Source organism: Staurois parvus, unplaced genomic scaffold (assembly GCF_062004578.1).
Source record: "Staurois parvus isolate SC_StPar_1 unplaced genomic scaffold, SC_StPar_1.0 ptg000090l, whole genome shotgun sequence".
Lineage (NCBI taxonomy): Eukaryota > Metazoa > Chordata > Amphibia > Anura > Ranidae > Staurois > Staurois parvus.
Window position 1 is genome coordinate 6,596,506 of NW_028317886.1, and position 13,434 is coordinate 6,609,939.

At 43.3% G+C, this 13,434-nt stretch overlaps 1 protein-coding gene across 2 annotated transcripts in view; it reads left to right on the plus strand.

The window, feature by feature from the left end:
- Nucleotides 1–13,434, plus strand: part of FSTL5 (follistatin like 5) — an 841,716-nt gene that overhangs the window by 708,500 nt on the left and 119,782 nt on the right. For both annotated transcript variants that reach the window (XM_089670377.1, XM_089670378.1), the window contains exon 10: nt 7,374–7,508. In XM_089670377.1, coding sequence (XP_089526503.1) covers nt 7,374–7,508 — 135 coding nt within the window. The remainder of the gene's footprint in view (nt 1–7,373; nt 7,509–13,434) is intronic.

A 13,434-nucleotide genomic window follows, 5' to 3' on the forward strand; every position in this document is an offset into this window, starting at 1 on the left:
TAGTTCTCTTGAAGTTGAGCATTTTTATTTTTCCCATGTGTGCTTGTTGTTTACAGCTAACAATATATTAAATCATGTTATGGTTACTGCTACCCAGATGTACTTTTATATGGACATTAGTAATAAGCTCTGCATGGTTTGAGATTACCAGGTCCAGTCGAACAGCATACCTAGTTGGGGCCTCTTTTGATCATACCATAAAATTGTCCTGGAGTGGAGTAAGTTAATACATTTTTGCCCTTTATCTGTTCCTGCAGTGCCATTACTCCAGTCAATTTCCGGGTAGTTAAAATTATTATCACTGTCCCAGCCCTTGCATCCCTTTCAGTCTGTGCAAGGAGCTGAGTCGCCACCTCCTCATTAACACTGGGTGGTCTATAACAAACTCCAATGATTACCTTTGTAGTATATACTCCCATGTGCAGTTCTACCCATAATGCTTCAGCCTCATCACACTCTTCATCAACTAGGTCCTCTTTCACACTCCCTTTGAGATCACTTCTCACATAGAGACAGACACCACCATCTTTCCTTTTTACCCTGTCTCTCCAAAAGAGAACATAGCCAGGAATATTAATAGAACAGCATGGCCGGATCTAGGGGGGTGCTGGGATGGGATGCACCCCCCAGATTTCAGTTGTGCCCCCCAGACTTCTGAGCTCATTCCCCCCATCCCCACACTCAGAGCCAGGACAAAGGAAAGGGAGCCTGGAGCAGTTAAGTCCAGAAAGTGACAAGAGAGCAAGGAGTAACAGTTCTGTGCTCTTCCCCCTCCTGTCAGAACAGCGCTGCTCCATATAGCTAATGACACAGGATCGCTCCATCCATCGGACTGTACACAGTTTCAATACCCGCCCCTATCTCCTCCAAGGACTGCTTACCTCCACAGCAATAAATGTAGATGGAGCGGGTAATGAAACTGTGTACAGCCCCATGGTCAGAGCAATCCTGTGTCATCAGCTATATGGAACAACTCTGGTCGGACAGGAGAGGGGGCAGAGCACAGCACCCCTCCTGCAGACTGTAAGTTGGGAGGATGGGGGGCTTACAGGCACATTGTACATAATGAGGGGGGAGGTGTGGGGGGAAACGGTCATTTGTGCTTGGAATGAGAAGGGGCTATTTGCGCTGGAAAGGATAATGGCAATTTTGGGGGGGGATTTCTGCTAGGAGAAGGATTTGGGGGGATTTACACCTGTAGGGGGCTTGTGCCTATTTGTGCTAAGACAAGGCGGGGATTTGGGCTAAGTGGGGGAAGAAGATTTGGAAAGGGAGAGGATCTGTGCTGGTAAGGGTACTTTGGAGGGGGTTGTGATAGGAGTAGGAATTTAGAGGAATTTGTCATAGGGAGGGGATTGGAGGATGGGGATTTGGGGGAGGGGGGGATTTGTGCTAGAAGAGGGATGGGGGTGTTTGTGCTAGGAGAGAGGATTAGTGGGGGGATTTGTGCTAGGAGGGGGGATTAGCAAGGGAATTTGTGCTAGGAAGGGGGGGTGGGGGGGGTGTGCTAGGAGAGGGGATTAATGGGGGATTTGTGCTAGGAGGGGGAATTAGCGGGGGATTTGTGCTAGAAGGGGGGATTGGGTGGTTTATGCTAAGAGGGAGGATTAGTGGGGGATTTGTGCTAGGAGGGGGGTTGGGGGGGATTTATGCTAGGAGATGGTGAGGGAATTTGGGTTAAGAGGGGGACTGGGGACACATTGCTGAAATCGGATTCCCTTACAGACACAGCCTCGATCTGCAGTGTATAGCTGGCATGCTTTGTTGCAGTTCTGACCTTGTCCTCTCCTCTTCTGACCCCTGTCCTCTACCCTACTGTCCCTCTGTACCCTGCCCTGCTGACCTCTGTCCTCCATCCTGCTGACCCCCATACACTGCCCTTCTGACCACTATCCTCTGTCCTGCTGACTCCTTTTTCTCTGCTTTACTGACACCCTTTTTTCTGCCCTGCTGCCCTGTCTTTTCCCTGATAAACCCTGCTGAGCTCCCATCCTCTGCCTGCTGACCCCTATCCTGTGCCCTACTGAATCTCTGTATACTGCCCCACTGACTCTTGTACACTCCCATGTTGATCTCCTATCCTCTGCTTTCTGACCCCTATGTTGTCCCCTACTGACCACCTGTACACTGCCCTACTGAGTCTTGTACACTCCCCTGCTGACCTCTCATCCTCTGTCCTGCTGACCCCCCTGTACACTGCCCTGCTAACCCATGTACACTGCCTTGATAACCTGCTGTCCCTATCTCTCTGCCCTGCTGGCCCCCCTGTATACTGCCCTACTGACTTCTATACGCTGTTGCCCTCACATCCTCTGCCCCCCTGATGTTTTTTTCTGCACCCCCACATAAGACAGGCTAGAACAGGCCCTGTGTCCCAGTCATGTGAAGAATGAAGCCAAGATTCAACAGTACCAATTAAATCATAGTTTTCTTCATGCACCAAAGCTTCCAACTCAAATATTTTGCTTGGCAGACTTCTGGCATTGGTGAACAAACACTTGAATCAATTGAAACCTTTTGCACACATATTTTGCATATTTTTATTTTCGTACAAATGGTACCAATTCCAATGGTTGTTTGTAACATGGCCACCTTCTTATCACCTGCCATAACCCTCCCCCCATTATTTCCCATTCCATCCACCAATAAGGACTGACACCTGTCTGATCTGCCCAATATAATGTAATTCTTCCTCCCTCCTCGATCCTAGTTTAAATACTCCTCCAGTTGTCCCATAAACCTCTCCCCCAGAACAGCAGACCCCCTTCCATTTAGGTGCAAACCATCTCTAGCATATAGGTTACACCCCAATGAAAAGTCAGCCCAGTGCTCTAGAAACCCAAATCCTTCCCTCTTACACCAGGTCTTTAGCCATACATTTAAATCTCTAACATTCCCCTGTCTTTCCTGAGTTGCGCATGGCACAGGTAATATTTCAGAGAATATCACCTTGGAGGTCCTTCCCTTGCAACTTAGTTCTTTAAATTGATTCTTAAGGAGCCTCCACCTTCCATGTATTCTGTCATTGGTTCCACCATGGACCAAGACAGCTGGGTCATGCCCAGCCTCTCCCAGTAATTTATCAACCCAGTCCACCACATGCCGAACCCTGGCACCAGGGAGACCGCAAACCATTTGGTTGAGGCGATCCTAGTGACAAATTATTCAGTCCTTCTGATTATAGAATCCCCTATTACCATTAAATGTCTAGGCCTTCCTGCACTACCCTCACCACCTCTCCCAGATGATCTGCCCTTCTGGCTGTTAGAGATAGCAGTGACATCCAGGGCTGCCACCCCTGAGATTGCCACCCCCACATCTTCACAACTTGGCAAATATTTTTGAGTGCTCAAACCTAGGGCTGGACTTCCTTTACTGTGAGCCCCTACCACTCCCTCTCGTTACAGTAACCGATCTTGCTACCTGATAATCCTGACTAACTCCTCCACCCTCCACATCAATCCCATTAGCTACCTCCTCAGAGAGCAGAAGACCCCTTTCAAGGTTGTCGGTTGCTCTTCCACAGTAAGAATATATATGTTTGCCACAAACTGAAGATAACTTTTCAGGAGAAAAGCCTTATAATTACTGTGTATTATGATGAGGTAAATGTTGCGGTTTGGGCTTGATTTGCTGTTTCAGGGCCTGGGAAGCTTGCAGCTATCAAGTTACTATAGATTCTGCATCATAACAAAGTATGCTTGATAAGCATGAAAGGCCAAATGTCCCAAATTTGAAGCCGAACCAGAAATGAATAATTTCACAATAATGTTCTGAAACACAATAGCAAATCCACCAAAGATTGGCTCAGAAAGAAGATATAGAGGGTTATGGACTGTCCTTCTCAAAGCCCTGATTTGCTTTCTATTGATATTTTGAAGCAGGTTTAGAAATAGGCAGTTCATGAAAGGATACCCACAAACATCTTGCAACTGAAGGAAATTTGCATGGAACAGTGATCAAAAATGTCTATGTCGACAGTTATCATTCCTACAAGAAGTCACTCCTGGTAAAGGGGAAATACCAGATTCTGTCCACTATTGCATATATTACTGTAAAATTTTGTTTAATAAATGGTTGAAATTATTTTTATTCAAGTATATCTCCTTTATCTGTGAGAACCTTGTGCATGCACTCATTTACAGTATATTTCGGTGTCATATTAAAACATCTATGCCTTTATTTGCAAAATGATTACCTTGTCCAAACCTTTCTGACTGAAGCCGGACCGAAAGCCAACCAACATCCCCTGGTGCCACTTGGGATGCTAATTGTAATGGCAAAAATACAGACTAGAATCTGACAACATGGTAGGTTGGCTCTGCTCCACCACCCATGCCAGTGGTATTCATAGTAATGGGATGCTGACTGCAAGACTAGTGGCTGGAGAAAGGAGACATGAAAAGTGTTAGGACGTTTTGAGGTGCAGAGGTAGACTGAGTGTTTAGCTTACCAGTGGATTCTTGTGGAGATGACATAAGGTGCAGAGTAGAGTGTGGCAAATTTCATGGAAGGGACCTTGAAATGGATATTCCTTGTAGTTAGCCAAGCTGGGGTGAAGAAGAGTTGCACTTCAACAGTGCCAGATAGCAAATTTCTTGTGCCTGTTGGCAGATTGTTGAGCTGGCTCTGGACCAGGAACCAGATGTTGTTCATATGTCATGCACATGGTGCGGGCTAGGGAAGACATGGGTGCTTGCCATGAAAAAGGTAAAACAGAGACTCCTAGGAACTGACATTATGTTGAATATCTGCTCAAGGCAGAGGAGCAACCCAGTTGTCTTGGTGAACAGACATGAAGGCTCCAAGGAATTGCTCTGGTTAGTTCTCTCTATTTGCTCTTTGGATTGCTATTGGTAAGCTGAATAGATCAGTAAGGATATGTCCAGGGATTCACAGAGGCCTCTCCAGAATTCTGAGGGAAATTGGACGCTGCAGTTAGATACTATATTTGTTGGCATACATGATGTGGGAAGAATAAAGGCTTTTACAAAGGCTGCTGCTGAATACAGCAGTGGAAGAAGTATAAAATATACTTTTACATATAAATCTGAAAAAGCACTAACCGGACTACTGTACAGCCCTCGAATTGAGAGAGGTGAGTGATGAAATATATGTCTTTGTGGCACCAGGGTTCTTTAGATATAGGCAGAGAAAGAAAAGCACCAGCTATTGCTTGGTTAGTAGCCTTGTTATGGGCACATACCAGACGGACCTATTCATAATCCTTTACACCCTTGTAAAGGCCCCGCCACCAATATAGGAAGTAAAGGAATGTAGAGGTGCTATGGATGCCAAGATGTTTGGAAAGCTTGGAATTGTGGGTCTAACTAAGAAGATTGGTTATTAACTCTACAGGTACAAAAGTTTTTGTCTGGTGAAATGGAAGACTTTTAGGCAGAGGTCCAAACTGGGACACAAGTGGGAGGAATGGTAAATTCTGGCTTAGTGGGAGCCTCTGAGTCTTCCCAATTAAAGGACCATGAGAGAGCATCTGCTCTAGAAATGTCTTGAAGGTAAAAAAGATATCAGATCTTGGTAGCTATAAGGAAGTAAACGTGACCTCTTGGCATGGTGGAATGCAGGGTTAAGTCAGTGGTGAAACCATACAGTCTATGAGGTTGAAACATATTAAACTTGCATTTAGAGAAAACATCCTGTGAGTCCACATAATGGACTGGCATAAGAGTAAAGACTTTAGGGGAAACCAGGAAGTGTTTTAACTTGGAACATCTTGGCAAGCTATCTGGAGTGAAAGAATGGACCCCAAGCTAGCAAGTGTAAATAAGACCAAACACTGGTGAATGCTGTTGCAGTCAAGGGAGACCCAGGACAAGCTGGTCCTATAGTGGAGAACTCTCACAGACGTTTTGATGGGAGTGGTATGAAAATGTATGGAGCAAGCAAGAACAATGCCACCAATCACTGAAACTTGTAAACTCTGGTGCAGAGGTCCAAGCTAAATTCTATAGAAGAAAAGCAGAGCCAAAATTTCCAACTGCACTAGAATCAATGACTGCTTCTATTGTGGCTATTGAAGTGGTGAACTGTAGCTGCATGGAAATGAAAGGACATTGAGAAGGGGATTACAGTTTTAGTATGCCCCCTTCTAGGTTCACTGGATAAGAGAGGTTCCCTGTCACTGTGGGTATTGCTTCAGGAAATGTCTCCTCATATCAGGTTCTTTCCTCAGAGGGAAGACATGGGAATTGCATTGGCTCATCTCATGGTAGTAAAGCAGAGACCTAATGGTGCAAAGCAATGCTAGAAGGTGAGATCATGTCAAGGAGGGAAGGTCTTAGGGTGACAAGTCTCTTAAGTTCTAAAAGAGAATGTCCATCTATACAGCCAGGGAGACAAGTATTGACTGGCCACCTTATCTTTGATGTGATCTGCCAAACCTTGTCAGAATGTAACCATAAGAGCATCCTAATTCTAAGAATGTTCTGCTATAAGCAAACCTGGATTGCATATGTCTTGAGAGTGCCTTGATGGAGGTGAAGGATGGAACCTCCATCCTTCACCTTGAGCAGAAGATGCTCAAGCTGGCTAATGAAAGATTTTCCAAAAAAGAACAAGAAAAACAATGATATCACTGGTTACAGAATTGAGAGAAATGAATGATCCAAGCCAAGGCTTCCCCAGAAAACAAGGAAGCTATATATGCCATTGTAGTTGCAGTTTGAAATGACTGCTGTATTGATTTGTAAAACTGTGAATGATAACATATAGGTAGCTACTCTCTTGCATTGTCTTTGGTTCACTGATAATACAAACTGCAGTTACAGTTATGTGATTCACTGTACATTTATGTCTAGGCTTCAATCTGCAACTCCAAACCAAAGTAGTATAGCAGATGGCAGGATAGGAGATGTGCATCAAAGGTTGTGCAATATGCATGTTTACAAAGGGTTTGTATGAGGTGTGGAAATCAAAACTAGAAAACCTTTTAAAGATCGTAACTGTACATTTAGAATGGGAAAATGGTTGCATCTAGTTATCAAAGTAAATATAAACATTGTTAAATTCTTGATATGCTTCATTATGTAATAAATTGTCTGCTAAATGTCAGCTCAAATATAAAACCAATGGCTTGTGTACTCTAGAAAATTTAAAAAAATGACCTACAAATAGATACACAATAGAGTTTACATGGAAACTCAGGCAACAATTATTTCAACGAGGCAGTTATTAATTTGACTTTCTGCAGTAGACTGATTAGATATTTGCTAATATCTTCTTCATAAAACTATAACACTCATTTGCAGTATACCCAAAAACATGTATGGTTGTTTAGCTGGATATCTGAGTTTTTAAGTGAGTTATGATCCTAATAAGCCATTTATTTTAAAAGGCACTACTTTCTTTTTCAGCAAATGGCAGTGAGGTTCACATCAGCAATGTCCGCTATGAAGACACTGGGGCGTATACATGCATTGCAAAAAACGCAGCTGGAGTCGATGAAGACATCTCTTCTCTCTTTGTAGAAGACTCTGCAAGGAAGACACGTATGTACAAAAGACAGAATGTAATACGCTTAAAAAGAGCTAAACACATCCCATAAATACATGGGATAGCACAAAGGAATTTTATATACAATAATAAAGACACAGTACACATAGAAATGTCAAACTTACAACACATTTATCGGAAAATATTTGGCCATGGTGCTATTTAAAGGGTAACCTTAATTAAACAAATCAACTAACATATAGTATATATATATATATATATATATATATATAGCTATCTTTGGCTAAACCATCAGCAATTAACCAAAATTCAGTCACGATGTCTGTCCAGATAAACTGGACAACTAAACCCCAACTAAATAGGCAGCATGACAATATCATTGAAGTGAGATGGGAGGGTGGGTGGAAGCCGCAGTCTGCTCCTTCTGCAGCTGCATCAGTGTGTGAGTGGAGGCTTTTATAGGGGCAAAAGGCGTGGGCTGCACTCCAAAAACAGCCAATCAGTTCCTGTTGCCATGCAGATCCACATCTGAAACTGCCAATAGCAATCCGCAAAAGAGAGCAGGAAGAGGGGAGAGATATACCTAGCCCTTTATGCAATCCCATGTGAGTCCCACAAAATGCTAGGGACCCAGTCATTAGGTTGTACAAGTAAATCATGCACTATATTAGGTGTGAAAATTAATCTTGAAAATAGTACATGACTTTAGGTCAGTGGTCTCCAAACTGTCTAAACAAAGGGCCAGTTTACTGTCCTTCAGTCTTCAGGAGACCGTGGTCATTGGGAGCAGATAAGGCCTCAGTAGGAGTAAAAAAATATATAGCACCCCTGTGGTTAAGAGGAAGAATAGTGTCCCATCATTGGTATTAGCAGGTGGAATAGTGCTCCTATCGTTGGTGTTAGTGGGAGGAATAATGACCCATGATGGTGTCAGTGGGAAGAATAGTTCCCCATCATTTGTGTCAGTGGAAGGAATAGTGTCCCATGATGGCTTCAGTGGGAAGAACAGTTCCCCATCCTTGGTGTCAGTGGGCAGAATAGTGCCCCATTGTTATCAGGGGAAGGAGACGTGCACCATGATGGAATCAGTGGCAAAAATAGTTCCCCATCATTGGTCTTAGAGGAAAAAATAGTGTCCCATGATGGCATCAGTTGGAAGGATATTTCCCTATCATTGGTGTCAGTGGGGGGAATATTGACCCATCATTGGTGTCAGAGGAAGCTGTGCCCCATGATTGGTGTCATAAGGATGAATTATGCCCACTCATGGTGTCAGTGAGGGAAATAGTGCCTTGTATCAGTAAAAGGAATAGTGTACCATCACTGGTATTAGCAGCTGGAATAGTGCTCCTGTCGTTGATGTCAGTGGGAGGAATAGTGTCCCATGCTGGTGCCAGTGAGAATAATAGTTCCCCATCATTGGTGTCAGTGGAAAGAATAGTGTCCCATGATAGTGCCAGTTGGAAGAATATTTCCCCATCATTGGTGTCATAGGGAGGAATCATGCCCACTCTTGGTGTCAGTGGGGGGAATAGTGCCTTGTATCAGTGAAAGGAACAGTGTCCCAAGGGCCAGATAAAGGTAAACAAAGGGCCACATCTGGCCCACGGGCCACAGTTTGGAGACCACTGCTTTAGGTGATTCAATATTTAGACATTTGAATAGTCTCAGCCATTTCAAAGTGGACCTAGATTTAGAAAACCTTATGCTTTTAAACATTGTGAGACAAGTGAAGGATACAGTACTTATATTAAACTTTCCAAATCTGTTGTTTTCTAAGACCTGCTTTTTTGAGCCATTGCATAATGTCTTTTCAGAACACTTTTGTTTCTAGACACTATCAGTGTCCATTAATCAAAAGCAAGAGTGGGCAGGGTGTTCCTATCAAACTAGAAGAACAGTGTGTGCCTAGGCACTGTCACATGTGTGGAAGTACTTTGCGTTTTCTAATCATGAATAAAGATGGTGTATTTTTATACTCAACTTCTTTGTCACATTAAACCAAGTTACTGTATATTATCTAGTATAGATTCATTTTAAATTGACTCTGTTGCTATTTTAAATCTTGAAAAGCAATCCTTCCTGCAAAGAAAGCAATTAATCATTGCTTGTCCCACTGTCCTCAACTATGAACTCATCTTACTTATCCCAATATTTGTCCACTAGCCCCTTTGTTTAGCAGTGACATAGGGACCAATGGAGCAAAGCACAGAGCACAGTGGGGGACTCCAACATCTGACACATCTTGCAGTGTGGAATGCAGAATTCTACATTCTTCAACCCAGATGAGTTTGGCAGACGGGTTTATGCAGGGGTGGACTGACCATTCAGACACTCGGGAACTGCCCGAGGGTCCGGGGCCAGTTGGGTGCCCCATGAAATTCCACTTGTACCTTTCATAGGCTTTTTTAGGAGTGGTTTGAATTTTGGCGAGGACACAGGGGCCCCATGATCCCCTATTATCTGGGGGCCCCATGATGACATGCCCCTGGTACCTTTCATAGGCTTTTTTGGGAGTGGTTTGAGTGTGGGTGAGGACACAGGGGCCCCATGATCCCCTATTGTCTGGGGGCCCTATGAGTTGTCAGTCCTCCCCTGGGTTTATGTATTCACTGCTTTCTTTTTAAGGACTGTTTTTCAAATTTTAAAAATAACAGATTTTTAAAAACACAAAAGAATTGAACTGCCTAAGGCATCATTCATATGGGCTTACCACAGTGTACACCAGTGCCCAGAGGGCTGTACTTGCCCGCATGCGGATGCACAGATGTCCCGTGCATCCCAGTACAGTCACTCCCATTAATGTCAGTTGGGACTCAGTGGCTGCACAGACAAATCCACTGCTCCCAATTTTACAGCTTCTCCAAATGCACACTGCCTGTGTTCAGGACAGTGCACCCACATAGCAATCATACGGGTTTATGCTGTTCTACGCCTCTGTGAACAAGGCCTTATCGAGAAGATCTTAGATATCGTGGAATTAAGAAAGGAAGAAAAATCAGTTAACATATTGATATCTTGATGCCAAGCACTGATAATTATAGCCGCTAGTGACTGCCCTGGGTTTGGTTTGGCAGTGGTTCTGCGAACTGCAAAGAAGATTGGATACTAAACTCAAACCACATTGAAATCCCTGGAAGCCAAATCTGTCAAATTAAAAGTGCCCATTTCCTGGCTAAAATGCAGAGCAGTGTTAAAAAAACCAGCATGTGGGGTGAGCACTGCATTGGGGAACATGTTTCAATGCAAAAAAAATCAAATTGGCCAGGAACAGTTTGTAGCACTGACACTTACAAAAAAGTTAAACATTTTTGGCATATGACTCTGACAGCTGTCAGTGCCAGCTGTTTTTTTTTCTTTTTTTTAAAGACAGCACACAGTCCCCTTAAAGGATAATCTGTGTATTTTGGGGGCCCTTTGGAGAGGTTTATGTGCTTAAAATAAAAAAAGGAGCTAGCAATAAATGGTATTTGCCAGCAATTTAACCACTTGCCTACAAGGCACTTATACCCCCTTCCTGCCCAGGCCAATTTTCTGCACTGTCACACTTTGAATGACAATTGCGCGGCCATGCTACAGTGTACCCATATGTCATTTTTATAATTTTTTTGAGACAGATAAAGCTTTCTTTTGGTGGTATTTAATTACCTCTGGGTTTTTTATTTTTTGCTAAACAATCCAAAAACAACTGAAAATTTTGAAAAAAAAATGTTTTTTCTTAGTTTCTGTTATAAAATTTTGTGAATAAGTGATTTTTCTCCTTCACTGATGTGAGATAATGGGGCTGCAGTGATAGGTACTGATAGGCTGCACTGATGGGCACTGATAGGTGGCACTGATGGGCACTGATGAGGAGGCACTGGTAGGTGGCACTGATGGGCATTGACAGGCATCACTTATGGGCACTGAAAGGCAGCACTCGTATATGGCACTGATAGGTGGCACTGACTGGCACTGATATGTGGAACTGACTGGTGCTGTTAGGTGGCACTGACTGGCACTGTTAGGCAGCACTGATAGGCAGCACTGACGGGCACTGATAGGCAGCACTGCCTGGCACTGACATCATATGACGTCCTCCCAGAATGAGAGAACCACCTTGCTCCCGTCATTTCCTTATATGGCGGGCAGGAGGCGGTTAAATTCTAATTTTTTTTGTTTGGCAATGTCTTTTTTGCTGTAGCACATCCTACAGAAATTATTTTAAGAAATTGTATAGCATTCCCCCCAAAATACATTCCAGACCCTTTGGGGTTTATTTACTAAAGCTGGAGAGTCCAAAATCAGACTCCCTGCTGCATAGAAACCAATCAGCTTCTAACCTCAGCTTGTTCAATGAAGCTTTGGCAATGAAACCTGGAAGCTGATTGGTTTCTATGCAGAAGTGAGTCTGATTTTGCACTCTCCAGCTTTAGTAAATAAACCCCTTTGAGTCTGGCATGGATTTTAACTACTTCAGCATCGAAAGGTTTCCCCCCCCCAACCTGACCAGACCATTTTTTGCTATTCGGTACAGCATTATTTTAACTGGTAACTGCATGACCATGCAATGCTGTACCCAAAGGAAATTTATGTCCTTTTTTCATGCAAAAATTATATTTCTTATGGTGGTATTTGATCGCCACTGGGTTTTGTTATTTTTTGTGATATGAATGAAAAAAAAACAAAAAATGAAAAAAATAAAAGACATTTTCTATTTTCTGTTAAAACAACATCCAGTAAACTCAAATCTAGTCATATATTTAGACCAAACTGTATTCTGCTACATGTCTTTGGCAAAAAATCCCAATAGATGTATATTAATTGGTTTGTGTGAAAGTTATAGAGTCTACAAACTATGGTATATACTGTATATTGGTATTTATGCAGCTTTTACTTTCTGACTGCCTATCACAGTTCTTAAGGTGCTAAAATGCCAGGGCAGTAAAAACCCTTTTTGGAAAATAATACCCAAAGGAATTTTCTGAGAGGCATGTTGAGGATTTTAGTTTTTATCACAAATTTTTGGAAAATGACAACATTTTCTTTTTTTTTACAGAAACTTGTCACTTAAATGATATATTGCTCACACATGCCATGGGAATATGTGGAATAACACCCCAAAACACATTCTGATACTTCTCCCGAGTATGGGTATACCACATATGAGGGACCTTTTGGCAGTCTAGCAACATACAGGCCCCCAAAATCCTATGACCACGTTCAGGCTTTTAAAGGGCATATTTCCTCATGTCACTCCCCCACTACTTATCACAGTTTCATATAGTATAAACACAAGAATAGGATAAACACCCCCACAAATTACCCCTTTTTGGAAAGTAGACACCCAAGGAATTTGATAAGAGGCATGGTGCGTATTTTGCAGATATTTTTGTCACAAGGTTTTAAAAACGTTAAAAGAAAAGAAACAATACATTTTTGCTTTCTTTCTTCATTTTCCAAAAACATGTGGCAACAAATGAGATCTGCAAAATACTCACCATTCTCTCTAATAACAAACAGGGGTCATTTGGGGGGGTCCTGGCATTTCAGGGCCAACATTAGCAGCTACTGCCACACATCACCCATGCTTCTAACCCAGCAATGGGCAAACTACGGCCCGCGGGCCGTATACGGCCCGGCGGACCTTTTAATCCGGCCCGCGGAGCTAGGCTCCCGCTAGGCTCCTCTCACAGTCCGCCCTGAAGACCGGTGTAGCATGAAACTCTGTCTCCTATGAGGATGTGTCCCCCTCGACGTATCTGCGCATGTGCCGGAGATCGCCGATCGGCTGCTAATGCCTGAAACTGGCACATGCGCAGATACATCGAGGGGGACAGATCCTCATAGGAGACAGATTTTTATGCTACATCGGAACGGCGCGGGAACACGGCGAGAGGAATGCGCGGTGCAAAGGTAAGTGAATTGACACAGGGGGGACTTGGGGACTTAATATGGGGGATGAATTAATATGGGGGATGA